Below are 15,450 nucleotides of genomic sequence, written 5' to 3'. Positions count from 1 at the left end.
AGATAGATAGATAGATACTTTATTGCTCCTGAGGAAAATTCAAGGTTTTGTTTCTTTTATTGTGCTTTTTCCACATAGAGACCTTGTTATACATTCTTGTACGCTGCTATAGATGATGTCACACCAGGGAATTGAATCTTGGAACAAGCTGAGCTTTGTATGAACCTGGTAAAATGAGGCCATCCATTATGTGGAGCCTGAGGGGAAAGTAAACCACAATAGACCCCAATATAACATGAAAACACAACTTAACTGCTTTAAGTGCATCACTATTTAATTTGCGTGTAAGTGTATTTTTACATTCGATCAGTAAAATCTCTTAATTCTTAACCAATGCAATATAAGAAACAAGAATATTCCCGCCGTGCCAATAAAATGTTAAATATTGTCCCTTACAGATGAGTGGATGAGGTGTGCGTGAGGTAACGGCGCAGCCTCCTCTCAGTTAGTGAAAGGACCTTTGTGGCAGAGACAGCCAGCTGCTCTTCTATCTCTCTGGTCTCAGTGGTAGTTAATGAGATTAGCTGTTCGTCTCAGCCTGCGTCAGTCCAAAGGGGTCAATCACAGGATTAGCACCTTGCTTAAGAGTTACATCAGTTTATTACACTTTTTTTCCTCATTACTTTGACTTTCCCACCTCTGGCTCTTTGTGGGCCATTTTTCAGCCTCCACAGCATGTTTGGTACACATAATTGCGGTTTAGTCATTGGAGTGGAATATTGCAATGCATCATGCGACTTTGGGACTGAGTCTGTCTCAACCCTCAGACACTGAATGAGGCATCATCCAGGGGAAGAAGAGGACCACGGACGGGCAGAGAAGTGACGGGTCGCTGGGCCAAAATCTTGCCTGCTGTGGCAGAGTCTGAGACTCTGGACAAGACATCCTCATGCCACTTGTCAATAACAAAGTGGGTGATGATTGCACAATCGGCACAGACAAAGCTTTGGCTGAGGGGAAGGCTCTGGTGGATTCTTTGATAAGGGTAAGCTGCTGTGGGCTTTAACCATTTTTATTTCAAATGCTGCGGCATCATAGTGTTACATTTGTGGTTTCAGTCTGATTTTACAAAAGAATAAGCAGGCCAGCTAATACATCCCTGAAAACTTAATGTCAGAATTCACTCAGGAGTGTGACTATTTTTACCCAGCAATCTTCTTCTGTATTTTGCATGCAAATTGTTGGGACTTATGAAATAGCTGACAAAAGTGGCAGTTCAACATTATAAGCAAGTGGGAAAATGTGTTTAAAAGTCAAATATGTTTGCATCGACTTCTACCATATTCATCATATTCCTTTTTTTTTAACCTGTAATGTTAATATGTCACACAATAAGCATACTCATCTAAGCATCCCCCCACCCCACCCCACCCACCCACCCACCCCATGGCTAAAAAAGCACTTTCACTGAAAAGATTTTCTTGGTCCACTGCATCTTTAGATAATGCCATGGGCTATTGGCATGTATTTTCTTGTTTTAAATCTAATATTTTTTCTGCAGTACATTTATGTGATGGAATATTTTTTTTCACAGTGATAAAGTATTTGGTCATCTAAAATAATATTTCCCTCCTTACTAGATTGCTTTATATTTGCTTCTTATGCCGTTAATGTTTTGCTGTCTGAACCATAGTGATAATGACAATACCACTAATGTATTGTCATTATCAATTCCTCAGAGAAATACAAGCATCCTGGCCGTGGTTTCAAGTGAGGGTCAAACATGAGAATACATGAAAGAAAATAATTCAAATTACTTCTATTTAGTGTATCATTGTGTAGTGTAACATGAGATATGATGCAGGTTACATAAAATGCAATTAGTTATACACTCTGGCTTGGAGTGAGCACTAATGTCAAAATTTAAGACATGTACAAACACTGTATCAGAAAATAAATAAATAAATGTCAGTTAATACCTGCAGTAGCACATCCAAAAAAATAACACAGCATGTTCATGGATATCATGGTTGCGTTCCCTCCTCATACCTACCCAACACTCTGAGTGCACAAGGTTGCTTTGGCTTATCTAGAAATAGATCAATGATAATGAGATTATTTATAATATTTTTTTCATTGAAACCACACCTGATAATCCTCCAGGGGTAAACTCACGACTGATAATAAAACACTATGCTAACATATGATGTAGACCATAAAACTGGAGCTGTGTCTTTTTACACATTTCACAATTAATGTTTCAAGCAGCTTTAGACAACACAGTGTGGATATTTACAATCACCTATTTGTAAAACAAATGTTAATGTCTTAATTGAAGAACTGACTTTGTCTGGTTAATATTAGCTTAAAGACAGATTTGAAACCTAAGGTATCAGTGTGATGACGAGTGGACAGTTCTTCCGAAGGAGTATATTTAAGAAATGATTAGTCATCTGCTGTATACTTGATCAGGTGAAGGTCACAGCAAGAGCATGAGATCAAACAACCTGTTTCAGCTTTTGAGTTACAGAAGAAAGGAACTGATTCTTCCTCTAAATCCTGTGGATCAGACGGTATTCAGGCCTGAGTGGCTGAAGTGAAATAGGCTAAGGCTTTCATATGAATTAGCACAATGAGATTGTTATTTCTTCATCCTCTTACAGGTGGTGGCATGTTACCGCCACTTGGCCTCGTGTGTTGGTGGTTGCACGGACAGCTTGCAGCTGCGAGATGAGCTGCGACAAACTCGAGAAAAGGCCCAAAAGTTGGCCATGACCATCTGTCACCATCTGACCTCACATCTCCGAGACAAGAGCCTGCCCGAGGAGCGGCGAAAGGAGATGGAGCTCCTCTGGGTGTCCTTCTCCTCCAGCCTAGAGCTCCTCCATGTTGACATGTGCAAAGTTTTCAACATGGGTGACACCTTCTCTCTGGTCAACACTGATACACTGGTGCAAACTGGCCTACAAGGTAAATTACAGCCCTGAAAATGCGAAATATAAAAATGCACATTTCTTCACTTGTGAAAATGACCAGTTCACATGACGTCAAATTCTCCTCATATGTTAAATTTAAGTTCACATGAGACATTTTTGTAAGGGTTGACACAACAAGTATTGAAGTTATAATCTGCAAAATGACTGCACTACTCTGTGGTCTTTTCAGAGATTATATCCACATGAACAGGACTTGTCTTGATGTCTTTCCTTGATTCACTGAAATCCCAAAAAATGATAAAAACGGAGGCGGCACGGTGGTGCTGTGGTTAGCACTGTCGCCTCATAGCAAGAGGGTTCCAGGTTTGAATCCCGGTCTGGACCCTTCTATGTGGAGTTTGCATGTTCTGCGTGGGTTTTCTCCGGGTACTCCGGCTTCCTCCCACAATCCCAAAAACATGCACATTAGGTTAATTGGCTACTCTACATTGCCCCTAGGTGTGAGTGTGAGAGTGTGTGGTCTTTGTGTGTTGACCCTGCGATTGACTGGCGACCAGTCCAGGGTGTACCCTGCTTCCCGTAGTCAGCTGGGATAGGCTCCAGCTCCCCCACGACCCTGACGGATAAGCGGTATAGAAAATGGATGGATGGATGATAAAATGGACTTTCATGTGAAAATGTGAAAGTGCCAAATGTGACTTTAACATGCGTAGAAAATATCAGATGTGTTGAAGCTGAAGTGAAGGCTGACAGTGGTGGCTCTGTTCAGACGAGGATGTGCTTTGTGAAGCTGCTGCCTCTCTGCACTCTCTCTGCTCTCTGGCTTTCAAAGAACAATGCTGAGTAGCCAAAGGCGGTGCTCAACATCGTGTCTTTGTTTGTGCACGTGTCATGTGCCGTTTCTACTACCACCCATCTGGGTCGTGCTGTCAGTAACTGTGCTTTCTTTACAGTATTTAGCAACAAGCAATTTTTGAAACCTATTTAAAAGATTTTTTTTTAAAAAATCTGAGAACAACTAGTATCAGTAACACATAGAAAATCTTTTATGTGAAAAGCTGTTAAAAATGTTTTATATATTTATTTGATTCCATATGGATGTGTATGATTTTTAAATCATCGTAATTATGCAAATGAAATACCAATGTTGCAGATTTTGTGGTTGCTTTTTGAGCTTTTTTTTCCCCCCTAAAAGAGCCTCAGATTTTGTCAAAAGATGATGATACACTCAGCTGCTAACTCATTAGGTTCATCTAAAAAGGCTAAATAACTGGGACACCTCCCACTTCAGCAGCATTACAAACCACATCTTCCCAAATGAAGTTGAATCAACTTTCAACAACAGTTTCAATAAAAACTGAGCTTTGTAACTTTGATGAAGGGGGGGGGGTTACTACAGAACGGTTGTATTGGACTCCAGTAATTGTTTTTCGATGCTCTGTGTGTTTCCCAGCACTACACGTCTTTGATTTTATTAATACTCAGTAAAGAAATACTTATATTACATATATATATGTATATCATATCATAATTGTGTATATATTTGTCTGTGTATCATATGAAAGCAGTAAGTAAATAAATAAACTGAGTCCTCCGATGATACAGAAAGGAATGTTTCTATAAAGCTTTTCCTTACAACTGAAATCGCTTTTATATAAAAAGTTTTCTCCAAATGATCATATTTAATTTTGATAATTCAGGAGGAGGCAGTGAGGTAGCAGCTCGGGCACTCAGTCTGCCAGACCTGAACCAAACTCAGAGCCCGACCCTCCCTGCTGGCCTGGAGGAGGAGGAGCGCAGCACCTTGGAGAAGGAGATCAGCCAAGTGGACCACATGATCGAAGACATGGAGATGAAAGTCAACGTGTTGCGCTGGATGGTGGAGCCCCACGGGCCACAGTACGCAGACCCGCTCAGCAGCACAGACAGCGCCTCCCTGGCTCTGCTGTCTGTTGATGAGGAGCAGCCAGGACAGCAGACTCTCTGCCAGCGCAATCAAATCTTTGTGCTCTTATTGCTGTTTGCTGTTGTTTTGGTGGCCGGAACTTTATCTGTCTGTGTTGTCTTATTTTCATGAGCAAAACCTTAACACACTCAACTTATTGTTTCTGTAAAACTTCAGCAAAACTCAGTAACACTGTAAATAAATTAAAAAAAAAAATACTTAAAGTACAGTAAGTTTCTCTTTACTTAAGTTTTTCAAAAAAGGTAACATCTAGTAACAGCAGATAAATTATCTACTGCATGAGCTCATTTGTATCTTAATAAATCTGGATGTAAACCAGTTTGCCACTTTCTTGCAGTGAATCCAAAGCTGCCATATTCTTTGAAATATCTTTGTTTAACAAAGTGAAATAAAACACATGGTTGCCAGTTAGAACTGAAAAGAACATAGGACAGGCAGCTGATTTTACTTATCCAACTGTAAAAAGGAATAGCGTATATTTCCCCTTGGTTGTATACATTCTCCTGACTAATTTGTGATATATGAAAGGAGCAATCTCTGATTTAAAAAATTCTCTCATTTTATTCTTTGTTGCCATGGAGAAGACATAGGTGTTGATGCTTTGTAGTTGACATACCGTAATAAGCGACATCTTCACTTCCAATGAATGAATTGTTGTTGTGTATATAATCTGTGCTGTAGAGAACTGATGGTGTATACTTATGCATTATAAAAGCGTGAACTTTGAGAAGGCACTCTGTTGTTTTCCATTCATGTTTATTTATTAACGCCTTGGTAAAGCACTAAATGATCATATGCAAAGCAACATAAAATGTACACAATCCCAATAGAAATTGTACAAGTTGTGGGACACTCTATAACTCTGGCTCGACCTTATTATGCCTTGAAAGTAAACCACTAATACAGGCAGCGTTGCCCTCCCTTCCACCCTAACCCAATAACACAGAAATCTTAGCACAGTCGTGACGCTGACTTAACTTGTTTGCTGATAACATGATAACAGATAAATAATATAACAAATTACTTATGTGATCATGAACTTATTCTAGTTTTGTTATGCCAAGGAAAACCAATCTGATGGGAAGGAGGAAATATACACTGTCACATGCAATTAGACACATGACTGAAGGATGATGTTACTGTTCTTTTATTGTAAGGCTACACAAATATAACATAACACATTCAAAAGTTACAGTTTAAACCACTACAGTTACAATGCCACAAAAATAAATAAATAAATAAAAGTTTGAGATGCATTGTACAACAGTCATCCAACCTAAAACTGACTTTATTTAGTGATTATGAGGTTCAGTAATTTTAGATTTGAGAAGACTGAGGCACAAGTTGTTATCGCACAAATGCAATATTTTTAGACTAATTTGCTGCTGATGTATTTGACTACAAATTTTGCTTGCTTTTGTCCATCAAGCATTTAAGAACAAATTACAGAATTCCAAAAGCTATACCTCTCTATTTGTAATATTCAAAAACTCCCTCAGATATTTCAGATATTACAGGTAATACATGTGACATAAGGTATTTTTTTCTTTGCTCACCCATCCTCAGTAAATAAATGGTTGCCCTGTGTTGTGTGGTGAGTTAGAACTATTATTCCACCATAGGACCCGTTATGTACGCAAAGTGTTTTATTTGTTTTATCTGGCAAGAGTTTGATGTGTGCCAGCCTTGACAAACAAGACATTCACAAGGCAGCATTGGTGATACAAGTGAGCTTTAATTTGAAATGCGTAACCGGAAGTGTTTTCCGTGTGAAAGTCTGCCCCTCATTAGGTCTAACTTGATGTTTGGGCGGTTGGGACGGAAAGACAAGTTTCCATGTAGCCTCATTCACTTTCTCAGTATTTCCTCAGACGGAAGTACAGGTGCCAAGTGGAGCACACGCCTTAACAATGGTGCTTAAACAGTGTCATTCGCGTTTCAATGGTTTTCGAGTCAACCACACGGAAAAGTGGTACGACCTTTCTCATAATCAAGACACCAACTTTGCCCCAGCTCAGCCCTCGTCTAGCTCGGCAGCATCACCGGGTGTACAGTGCGTCATCACTCCGGCTTTTGGCGGCTGGGAAAAGCCGCTATGGGGAAGGAGACGAACTCCGGGACTGAAGGTTATGCATCTCTCTGCAGTGACACACATTTCCGGAAGAGGTAACCACACTAAAGTCTCTCAACAAGTAACATAAATATAGTATCCAGCTTACTTGAGAAACATGAAATGCAGTGACGCGGTATTAAAGTAACACAAAGTAAAGGTCAGTTTTCCCTGAAAAGACAGCTACCCGCACTTCCAGCTTTACTCTATAGACTACGTATAGGACAGTGTCAACGGCTGCTAGTCCTGTCACACATCACGGCACCTGTTGGGTCTCTTTTTGAAAGTGAAAATAGAAGTCCTCCTCAGACTTGAACGCTGTTTTGATTTAGGGCTCACTCCCAGGGATACACTAAATGCATCAGGGGGAACTGATTGTTGAATGCAGTGGTTGCTGTTGGCAAACAGTCCTGTCAGTCACTTCGGCGCTGGGTGTTTCTAAAGCCATTCCCTGCTGCCAGATCTGCAGTGTTTCCAATAGAAACCTTTGCCCACATCCCACACTGTATTGACATAACAGCTTCCCATTTTTCCAGTTGTGTCACCACCACACAGTGTTATTGTTGTGTTTTTAAATGTGAGTGTTTCATCAGGTTAACAGCCTGTATTTTTAAACTGTTTTTGTCATGATTTTGTCATCATTTTGAAATGGGTTCAACTCACTCCTGCGCACACACTCATCCTGAGCTTCGTTCTATTGGTAAAGTGATCAGCTCCCCAGATACGTTATTAAGACAAGGTAAAGCCTTATTGATCACGCTGGCATTCAGTTTGTTGCAGCAGCTACAGAAGAGGCACAGGATGTAGAGCAGAACCAAAAGGATGTAGTAATATAACAGCTGTGTATTCACACAGACATCAGTTCTTTTGCATAAAAGTAAATTGATGTCTTTTGATCTTGTAACCTGTAATTGCCTGGTCTGTGGCTGAAAACATTCCACAGTGTCTTCTTTTCTTTCAGTTACCAAAGAGAAATACAGGCTATATATGTGTCTGTAGTTAATTATTAATATGATGCACCATAAATTAAAAATGTAGCTAAATAAATGTATCATCAGTGGATGAATGCAATATGTAGCTACAGTTTGTAGAGAGATGTAATAAAATGAGAGCAGGAATGTATAAAGATCATGCTAACATTTTTCACATGTTCAACTCGCTAAGAAAATGCCATTTATACAGAAAAGCATGTAGCGTTACAGCATTCAGGGACATAAAGTGTATATTCTGACGAAGAAAGAAAGGGAAAAGTATCTGAGGTAACATTTAATGTCTTGATTATCACTCTCATCTTCTTATCACTGATTTCAGAGCTGAGTACCTCCATCAGAAACTTCCAGTACGATTTGAAAGCATTCGAACCAAAGTCTGAAGGCGGGAAGCGTTTTTTTGACACGCACGCGGTGGTCCGACTCTTTGAAGAAAACGGTTTGGTGTCTTTTGTCGTTTAAAAAACATCCCAGTACCGCTTCGCTTTGTTAGTAAGAAGCGAGAAGTGAATTTTGTCCTCATCGGTATTTTCCATCAACAGGCTTCACTACTCAGCAGGCTGAGGTGTTGGTGAAGATACTGTTGAGGATGACAAACTCTAACATGGACGTCATCTACAATGACATGGTAACCAAAGTGCAGCAGGTGAGACTGCAGGATTGTTTACTGTACAGTATGTTCCCTGCATGTCGCTCTGAAGCTGCGCCTCTAATGCTTGACGGGTGACCGAGCCAGGATCAGCTTGTTCATCCTCACTTACTAAACATGTCAACGCATGTGAACGCTTTAAAATAAAACGAGCATGAGATGAATTACACCACGTCTCTCCTCGTCACGTGAGGGAAAAGGGATATCAGTCATGTTAAAGACTGAGTGTATAATGTAGGCAGAAGAGATTAATAAGATCAATCAAGATTTCTAAAATATTTTTTCCTCATGTTTAAATTTCCAACTTTTATATTAGCAAAAAACAAATACGCCACCGATCTCAGTGACAGCTGCGTACGACCAAAAACTCTTTGTTCCTCGAGGCGTTTTTGGGTCCAGGTGAGTAGTTTGCAGTTTTTCTTTTTAACTTTTGTATCGGCTGTGTGATTTTTGACAGGAGATCATGTTGCAGCGTGTCATGTCTCAAATTGCGTCTGTAAAGAAGGACATGATCATCCTCGAGAAGAGCGAGTTCTCTACTTTACTGGCAGAGAACGAGGTGAGTGACAACAGGAAGTTAGTTTTGACTCCACATTTGTGCTTGGCTGTTGTGTTGAGCTTTGTAGTCCCTGAGTTCACGTCCAGGTTGTTGTGCTTTTGATTCATATCACTGAAGGTTTTCAATATCTTAACATTCACTCCCAGAAACTCAAAATCCAGTTACTGCAGCTCAAAGTCCAGCTGTGTGTAAGTGATCATTCAGATGTGTTTTTTTTTACTGGATGTACTCATTTTGAATCATTTCAATATGTTTCTGTGTTAGTCGTCGTGTTTTTCTGAACCGGTGGTTTTGATGTGACCTTCTGTTGCAGGATGTCATGAATAAAGTGCGCTCAGACACAATTTTAGACATGAATTTGGAGAAAAGTCGTGTAAAAGAATTGGTAAGTGTTTGAGGAAATTAAATTAACATTTGTAGATCTGCAAACTGCCCTTTTAATTTTGTCTTTTTTTTTTTAGTCTTAGGTATGCTAAATTACAAATAACTTTATCGTTGAAACATAATGTTTATAAATTCTAACTTTCATGGTTTGACCCCCCTCTAACACACACACCAATACTGTATCTCACTGAATTCTGTATCAGTATCTCCTCCGTATGTGAACATGAGCTAAAGGAATAGCCAGTCTTGATCATAGATAGATCAGTGATCAGTTTGAAATGTTCTGTCTTATGGACGGGCAGGACAGGGAGACACAGTCTAAGTAAAGGCTTTCTTCCATTGGTAAACTCTGGGCTGCACAACATGCCCTGTGAACGTCCATCCGTCCATCCATTTTCTATACTGCTTATCCGTCAGGGTGGCGGGTCATGTGAACGTGATGAAGACAAATAAAAGTTGGTTTGTCATTTTCAGAAAGCAGAGCATGAGAAGATGCTTCTGGAGACGCGAACTGAAATTATGGAGATGGTTAGTATTTGCGCAGTACATCCACAGTACATGTTTTCTTATGATAGTCTACATAATGTACAAGCAGTGGACAGACGGTGGTACAGTGGACAGGGTCAGGTGTGGACATGACAGGTGTTGCTTTAGATCAGTGTGACAGCCTATACAGCATAATGTCAAGTACAAATAGAAGCACTACTAGAAAAAGTACCAGTAGTAAAGTTGTAATAATGGCTGTAATTAAAAAACTGTTTGGCTTGTTCTCAGTCTATAAGTCTATTGCACTGTCTGTTATTGATATCTGACAGGTCTTTGGTGGGACTTATCTTTAACGCGCCTTTGTTTTGTTTGTTTTTTTTCACAGACTGCAGAGCAAGATCGTCATTTAACTCAGGTTAACATGAAAATAGACACCGAAGTGGCTGGTTTGAAAACCATGTTAGAGTCTCATAAGCTGGATACCATAAAATACCTTGCAGGTAGGACATGTAGAATCAGCATTCATTGCCGTGAGAAGTCCAATCATTACATCGTTTGTTCTGAGTCTTTATTACAGGAGCTGGTGCAGTTTGAAAATGAAAGCCTCAGTCATTTAAAACGTATATATTAAAGTGTTCAATTTGACAGCCTAAACTTAAACTTAAATTCTCAGCTTAAATTCTGTGACTTACTGAACCCAGTAGATTAATGCTTGTTTTATTTTTCTCTCTTTTAGGTTCAGTGTTCACCTGTCTCACTGTGATCCTGGGTTTCTATCGTATTTGGATGTGAGCAAGACTATGACTTTGATTTTCACATAACCCCTGGTAACACTTGAACTTTCAATGAACCATGTTAATCTAACAAATCTCTTTCACATCGGAAAGTTTGCATTTGTTAGTGTAATCTTATTCCATCAGATGCAAAGAATTTATTAAGTGGAGTTGTTGTTTATTGCTGCTGGAAACATGGTCGATAACTATACTCATTAAAAGTCAAATTTTAGATGGGAATTTATGGCCCATTAAAGAAACTCTCTGTTTAAAAATGTTTTTTATCCAGATAAAGCTGTTTGAAACTTAGACTTTTTAAAAATGTGTTTATCTTGTATATGTGTGTAACAAGCTGCAGATACTCGAGAGAAGATCAAGAGAATGAGCGGGTCGGTGTGAAGCCAACGTGACTAATTAACTGATGTTATTCGAATAAAATATATTGTCAACCAGTGTGAACTTTGTGCCAACAAATGAAGTATCTCTTTCTGTTGATGGCTCTGTGTAATAATCCTTTATGTATGTGTATCGCAACTCAGTGAGCTGGAAGTGTGTTTGCTACTTACTATATGTACTACTAAAATACAGTACTGAAAAATCACCTTGTTCAGATGTGAATTTTTATGGTCAGGTCTCTTGGGAAGAACAGCAGGAAAGTTATATTGTGACATTATTAGATTTTTAAAAGTAATTTAGCTGGGGGGTTTTTTCTTTTCTTTTACCTGCATTATAGTTCATTTTACACTCCAGTCCAGTTGGTGGCGCCATAAACCTTAAAGATAGTTTGCCAAAACCGAATAAGCACAACAGGAGAAGAAGCATTTCCTGTAGCGTAACTACCTCAGTGTATACACGTGTGTAGGTGTCAAAAAAGCGTTTATCCGTTAGCAGCTATTCACATGACACTGAATTGTAAGTTCACTTGAATGTCGTAATGCAAGTACAAAACGTAACAAGTTTGAAATGATAGTTTGTAATGACTTAAACAGACGTAAGACCTGATAGCGGCTAAGCTAGCAGATGGAATCTCTGTAGAGTCACTCAAGGGTTGGCTAGCTGTACATTTGACAGGATGCGTGTCGTTATCTTGTAAGAAGCTACCATAACTTTGACCTGACATTGTAGTCAAGTGGTTGGCTACATTGAAACACTTCATTCAGCCATTCCTAAATGTAACAGTAACTACACTGGATGTTAGCTCAGTTGGACTTAATTTTCGCCGGAAGAATAACATCTATTATTATGGTTGCTTAATAGTAACTGGCTGACCTGTTTGTTTTATTTTTGCAGGGTCTGTCTATCTTTTCTTTCGCAATAATGGCTGATGCATTCAGCAGCAGCTCGGAAACGGTTATCCAGCGTGTGATAGGCGTGACAGTGAAGACAAGCACCCCTCTGGAAAAACTTGAAGTGTTATATCAAATTAAGAAGACCTGCAGCTTCATCAGTGAGCGTCACTTTAAAAAGGTGAATACATCCTTTTTTCCTTTTGGCATGTTTGTCACATTTCGGCCCACGGGAAAGCATAAATGGACAATCCTTTCTTCAAGCTAATCATATGTAGGGACGCCAGATGCACTTGTGAGAAACGTGTTGATGTGCTCACAGGTTGCTCTGCAGTTTCCTGATGACCTGCTGGTGGATTCAGTTGCAGTGGCAGAGGAGATCGAGAGAAACTGTGATGCCAAGCTGTTCATTTTAGGAGATACTTCTTATGGCAGGTAATACACCACGTTTAACTTTTAAGTTCTTAGATTACTGATTTATTAATGTATCTGACCAGACACATTTTGCAGCCATTTAATGCTTTATGTGTTATTTCCAATTTTTATATGAATTTAGAGTAGCTTTTGTAGGAATCTTATCTGGTAAGCTTTAGGCACTTTTTTATTTTTGTATTGATTTATTTACATTCATCAGTATGATAATGTGGGTATGCACATTGTTATGTCTTCAAACCTATTATGAAACAAGCTGTCTGGCTTAGATTTAGTTTAGCTTTGTATAGCTTTAACGGACAGCCAGTTTGTTGTAACTTTTGTATCCATTCATCATTTTTGTGGAATTCTCTTGAGCAGCTGCTGTGTGGATGAGGTAGCTGCAGAACATGTTGGAGCTGACTGCATTATCCACTATGGCAGTGCTTGCCTCAGCCCATCTAAAAGACTGCCCTTGATGTACGTCTTTGAGAGAAAACCACTGGACCTTGAGAAGTGCACATCTGCCTTCAGAGAACTCTACCCTGACACACAGAGTCACATCATAATCCTCTATGATGTCAACTATGCTCACGCAATAAGTAAGCATTTCTTCATCTGAAGTATGAAAGAGATTAGACCATTACTGATATATATTTAAGCCATTATGTTGGTATATATTGGTATATTGTTAATGATTTCCTGATAGTGACGATAAGCATCATGTTGGTTTTTTGTTTTAGATGATCTTCAGACGATCCTCTCGCCAGAGTATCCACACCTTGTCATGTCAGAACTCGTTGTCGAAGGGGAGCAGTGTCACATTCATGGCTGGATTAAAAGACGAAAGGAGGAAGCCTGTCCGTCAGATCGAGACAACAACCAGGATATTTGTCAGTTTGGAAGACAGTTCACCTTGAAAAGTGGTTTAAGCATAACGGATTACAGTATGTTCTACATAGGCCAAGAGGGAGCGACCCTTCGAAACTTTATGATGACTTGGAATCGCTCCTCATTTTGTTCTTTTGACCCCGTATCAATGTTGGGGAGGACTGAGTCAGTAAGTATTAACCGTGCACTGATGAAGCGATATTACGCTATAGAAAGAGCCAAAGATGCCAATGTGGTGGGCATCCTGGTTGGCACACTCGGGGTTGCTGACTACCTTGCAGTAATCCAGCAGTTGAAGGAGACCATCCGCAGAGCTGGCAAGAGGAGTTATATGTTTGCCATGGGGAAACTGAATGTACCCAAACTAGCAAACTTTCTTGAAATTGACATTTTTGTCCTAATTGCATGTCCTGAGAACTCACTGCTGGACTCGGGTGAGTTCTATAAACCTGTAGTAACACCATTTGAGATGGAGGTGGCCTGCAACAAGAAGAGGGAGTGGTCAGAGGAATATGTCACAGACTTTCGACATCTCCTGCCAGGTTAGTGTGGGATTTATTCACGTTGGTTATTAAGGGACTGTATGCAGTTACATTTCAGCACATTGATGTGATTTACATTTCAGCAGAAATGTAATTTCAGAATTAATCAAAAATAAGGTTCAAAGGTAAAGTGGCAAATTTTGACATTTCAGAAGCTGGAACCAGCAAATGGTTGATATTCTTGCTTGAAAAATGATTAAAATGATGAATCGATTATCAAAACAGTTCTCTTAATCGACTAATAGATTAATCAACTGATTTGCAGTTAATAAGAGCAATAATCAGTTTGAAGAAACACCAACCTAATACATGTGAATCTTTATAGTATTATAACCATGCTAACATTTACCTAAAATGATAAATGTATTCATAAATAAACATTACAGGTGGTTGGGTCAAAGATTGTCAAAGATTAGGAAGGTTCCGCTCGATTTCCACTAACATATGCATGGCTGCCACAGAAAAATTACACTGTTTTAAATTCTTTATGTTTTTCTTCATGTAGTTATTAATGATAAAAGGATCTGTACTAACTTGGTCCTAGATTTGGAGATGATAGTGAGGAGAGTGTTACATTGTTCTAAGTCAAGGGAATATTCCAAAGAAAAGACTAAACATGTAAAGATTCAACTCCACTCTCCGCCTGTATAATTTGCAAACAGTCCATAATAGTACTATATTGTTAATAGGCAAAACATGTTGAACCTATTTTATTTATTGTCTCACCAGTATCTGGCTACATCATTATTATTTTTTTTTTCATCTTTTCTGTCTCAAACTTGGACCAGGTGGATGTAGTTATGTGCCACTGCCTGACCAGGAGGATGAGGACGAGGACACTGACGTGTCCTTAATCACAGGAGCTCTGCGAAGCCACAATCTGTTGATCAGTGAGCCAGTAGAGTCCTCATGTGGCTCCTCTGTGGTCCTCAGGAACCAGACGCTGACTGTAGCCAACACTAACTCAGCTGGTATGTTGAATAGAAGACGCTGCTTGCTTTAATTTCCATACAGAGGTTTATTGTAGAACCTCAGACACATACAGTAATTGTTACACAGTCTGGTAAAAACGAATAAACCACACCAACACATGCTTTCTCTTTTTAGCATCTTTCCTGGCAGAACGAAGCTGGCGTGGCTTAGAGCAGAAGTTGGGAGAGACACCTGTGGTCAAGGCAGGAAAGGGCAGGAAAGGCATCGCTATTGCTTATGAAGAGGAAGGAACAGCTTCACAATAATTTACCAGCAATTCACAAAAAACTCCCAACAGAATATTTCATCATATCTGCCTGCAATTACAGGTATTTTATCTCTTGTAATTGCTTGAAACTGTAAGTAGTAATAAATATCACTAGTTTTACACATTACTCCTTGAATCTTTACAGACTTTACAATTCCTCACACTGGTCCAAATGTATTGTCAACATGTTAATAAAGGGGGTTTAAAGATTACGTGTTTAGTAATGATTAATCAGAGTTAATTGAATATAAAACAGGGTGTACCTTGAACATGTTTTTGCCCTTAATG

The 15,450-nt window shown here is 39.3% G+C and overlaps 3 protein-coding genes across 5 annotated transcripts; all 3 read left to right on the top strand.

Annotated features, from left to right (window-relative positions):
- The first annotated feature begins 643 nt into the window (after window positions 1-643).
- On the top strand, window positions 644-5,558 carry LOC124049798 (regulator of G protein signaling 9 binding protein). The gene is made up of 3 exons (XM_046371857.1): window positions 644-985; window positions 2,604-2,910; window positions 4,577-5,558. Exons 1-3 carry the CDS (start codon window positions 890-892, stop codon window positions 4,951-4,953), a joined length of 780 nt encoding a protein of 259 aa, XP_046227813.1. The 5' UTR covers window positions 644-889; the 3' UTR covers window positions 4,954-5,558.
- Window positions 5,559-6,622: 1,064 nt separating this feature from the next.
- On the top strand, window positions 6,623-11,393 carry mcur1 (mitochondrial calcium uniporter regulator 1). 2 transcript variants are annotated; one of them, XM_046370974.1, is made up of 9 exons: window positions 6,625-7,008; window positions 8,264-8,380; window positions 8,484-8,587; window positions 9,048-9,149; window positions 9,296-9,337; window positions 9,463-9,534; window positions 10,008-10,061; window positions 10,405-10,519; window positions 10,756-11,393. In XM_046370974.1, exons 1-9 carry the CDS (start codon window positions 6,753-6,755, stop codon window positions 10,809-10,811), a joined length of 918 nt encoding a protein of 305 aa, XP_046226930.1. In that variant the 5' UTR covers window positions 6,625-6,752; the 3' UTR covers window positions 10,812-11,393. The 2 variants fall into 2 exon arrangements, with proteins under 2 accessions (XP_046226931.1, XP_046226930.1); XM_046370975.1 differs by lacking the exon at window positions 8,264-8,380 and having other exon boundaries at window positions 6,623-7,008.
- Window positions 11,394-11,545: 152 nt separating this feature from the next.
- dph2 (diphthamide biosynthesis 2) lies at window positions 11,546-15,374 on the top strand. 2 transcript variants are annotated; one of them, XM_046370972.1, is made up of 7 exons: window positions 11,546-11,704; window positions 12,083-12,259; window positions 12,401-12,513; window positions 12,871-13,091; window positions 13,233-13,922; window positions 14,711-14,893; window positions 15,030-15,374. In XM_046370972.1, the coding sequence occupies exons 2-7, from the start codon at window positions 12,110-12,112 to the stop codon at window positions 15,158-15,160; spliced, it is 1,488 nt and encodes a 495-aa protein (XP_046226928.1). In that variant the 5' UTR covers window positions 11,546-11,704; window positions 12,083-12,109; the 3' UTR covers window positions 15,161-15,374. The 2 variants fall into 2 exon arrangements, with proteins under 2 accessions (XP_046226928.1, XP_046226929.1); XM_046370973.1 differs by lacking the exon at window positions 11,546-11,704 and adding an exon at window positions 11,733-11,881.
- The last annotated feature ends 76 nt before the right edge of the window (window positions 15,375-15,450 follow it).

The sequence above is a fragment of the Scatophagus argus genome, chromosome 18, assembly GCF_020382885.2.
Source record: "Scatophagus argus isolate fScaArg1 chromosome 18, fScaArg1.pri, whole genome shotgun sequence".
Classification (NCBI taxonomy): domain Eukaryota; kingdom Metazoa; phylum Chordata; class Actinopteri; family Scatophagidae; genus Scatophagus; species Scatophagus argus.
Note: the sequence above shows the minus strand (reverse complement) of the source record. Positions and strands in the feature narration are given on the sequence as shown.

Bases quoted from the DNA above. Each gene is read 5' to 3' on its own strand.
- LOC124049798 (XM_046371857.1), top strand. From the start codon at position 890: ATGCCACTTGTCAATAACAAAGTGGGTGATGATTGCACAATCGGCACA. The intron at 986-2,603 runs GTAAGCTGCTGT...ATCCTCTTACAG, and splicing joins TGGTGGATTCTTTGATAAGG to GTGGTGGCATGTTACCGCCA. The intron at 2,911-4,576 runs GTAAATTACAGC...TTGATAATTCAG, and splicing joins GGTGCAAACTGGCCTACAAG to GAGGAGGCAGTGAGGTAGCA.
- mcur1 (XM_046370974.1), top strand. From the start codon at position 6,753: ATGGTGCTTAAACAGTGTCATTCGCGTTTCAATGGTTTTCGAGTCAAC. The intron at 8,588-9,047 runs GTGAGACTGCAG...GATTTTTGACAG, and splicing joins TGGTAACCAAAGTGCAGCAG to GAGATCATGTTGCAGCGTGT. The intron at 9,150-9,295 runs GTGAGTGACAAC...ATTCACTCCCAG, and splicing joins CTTTACTGGCAGAGAACGAG to AAACTCAAAATCCAGTTACT.
- dph2 (XM_046370972.1), top strand. From the start codon at position 12,110: ATGGCTGATGCATTCAGCAGCAGCTCGGAAACGGTTATCCAGCGTGTG. The intron at 12,514-12,870 runs GTAATACACCAC...TCTCTTGAGCAG, and splicing joins GGAGATACTTCTTATGGCAG to CTGCTGTGTGGATGAGGTAG. The intron at 13,923-14,710 runs GTTAGTGTGGGA...AACTTGGACCAG, and splicing joins CTTTCGACATCTCCTGCCAG to GTGGATGTAGTTATGTGCCA.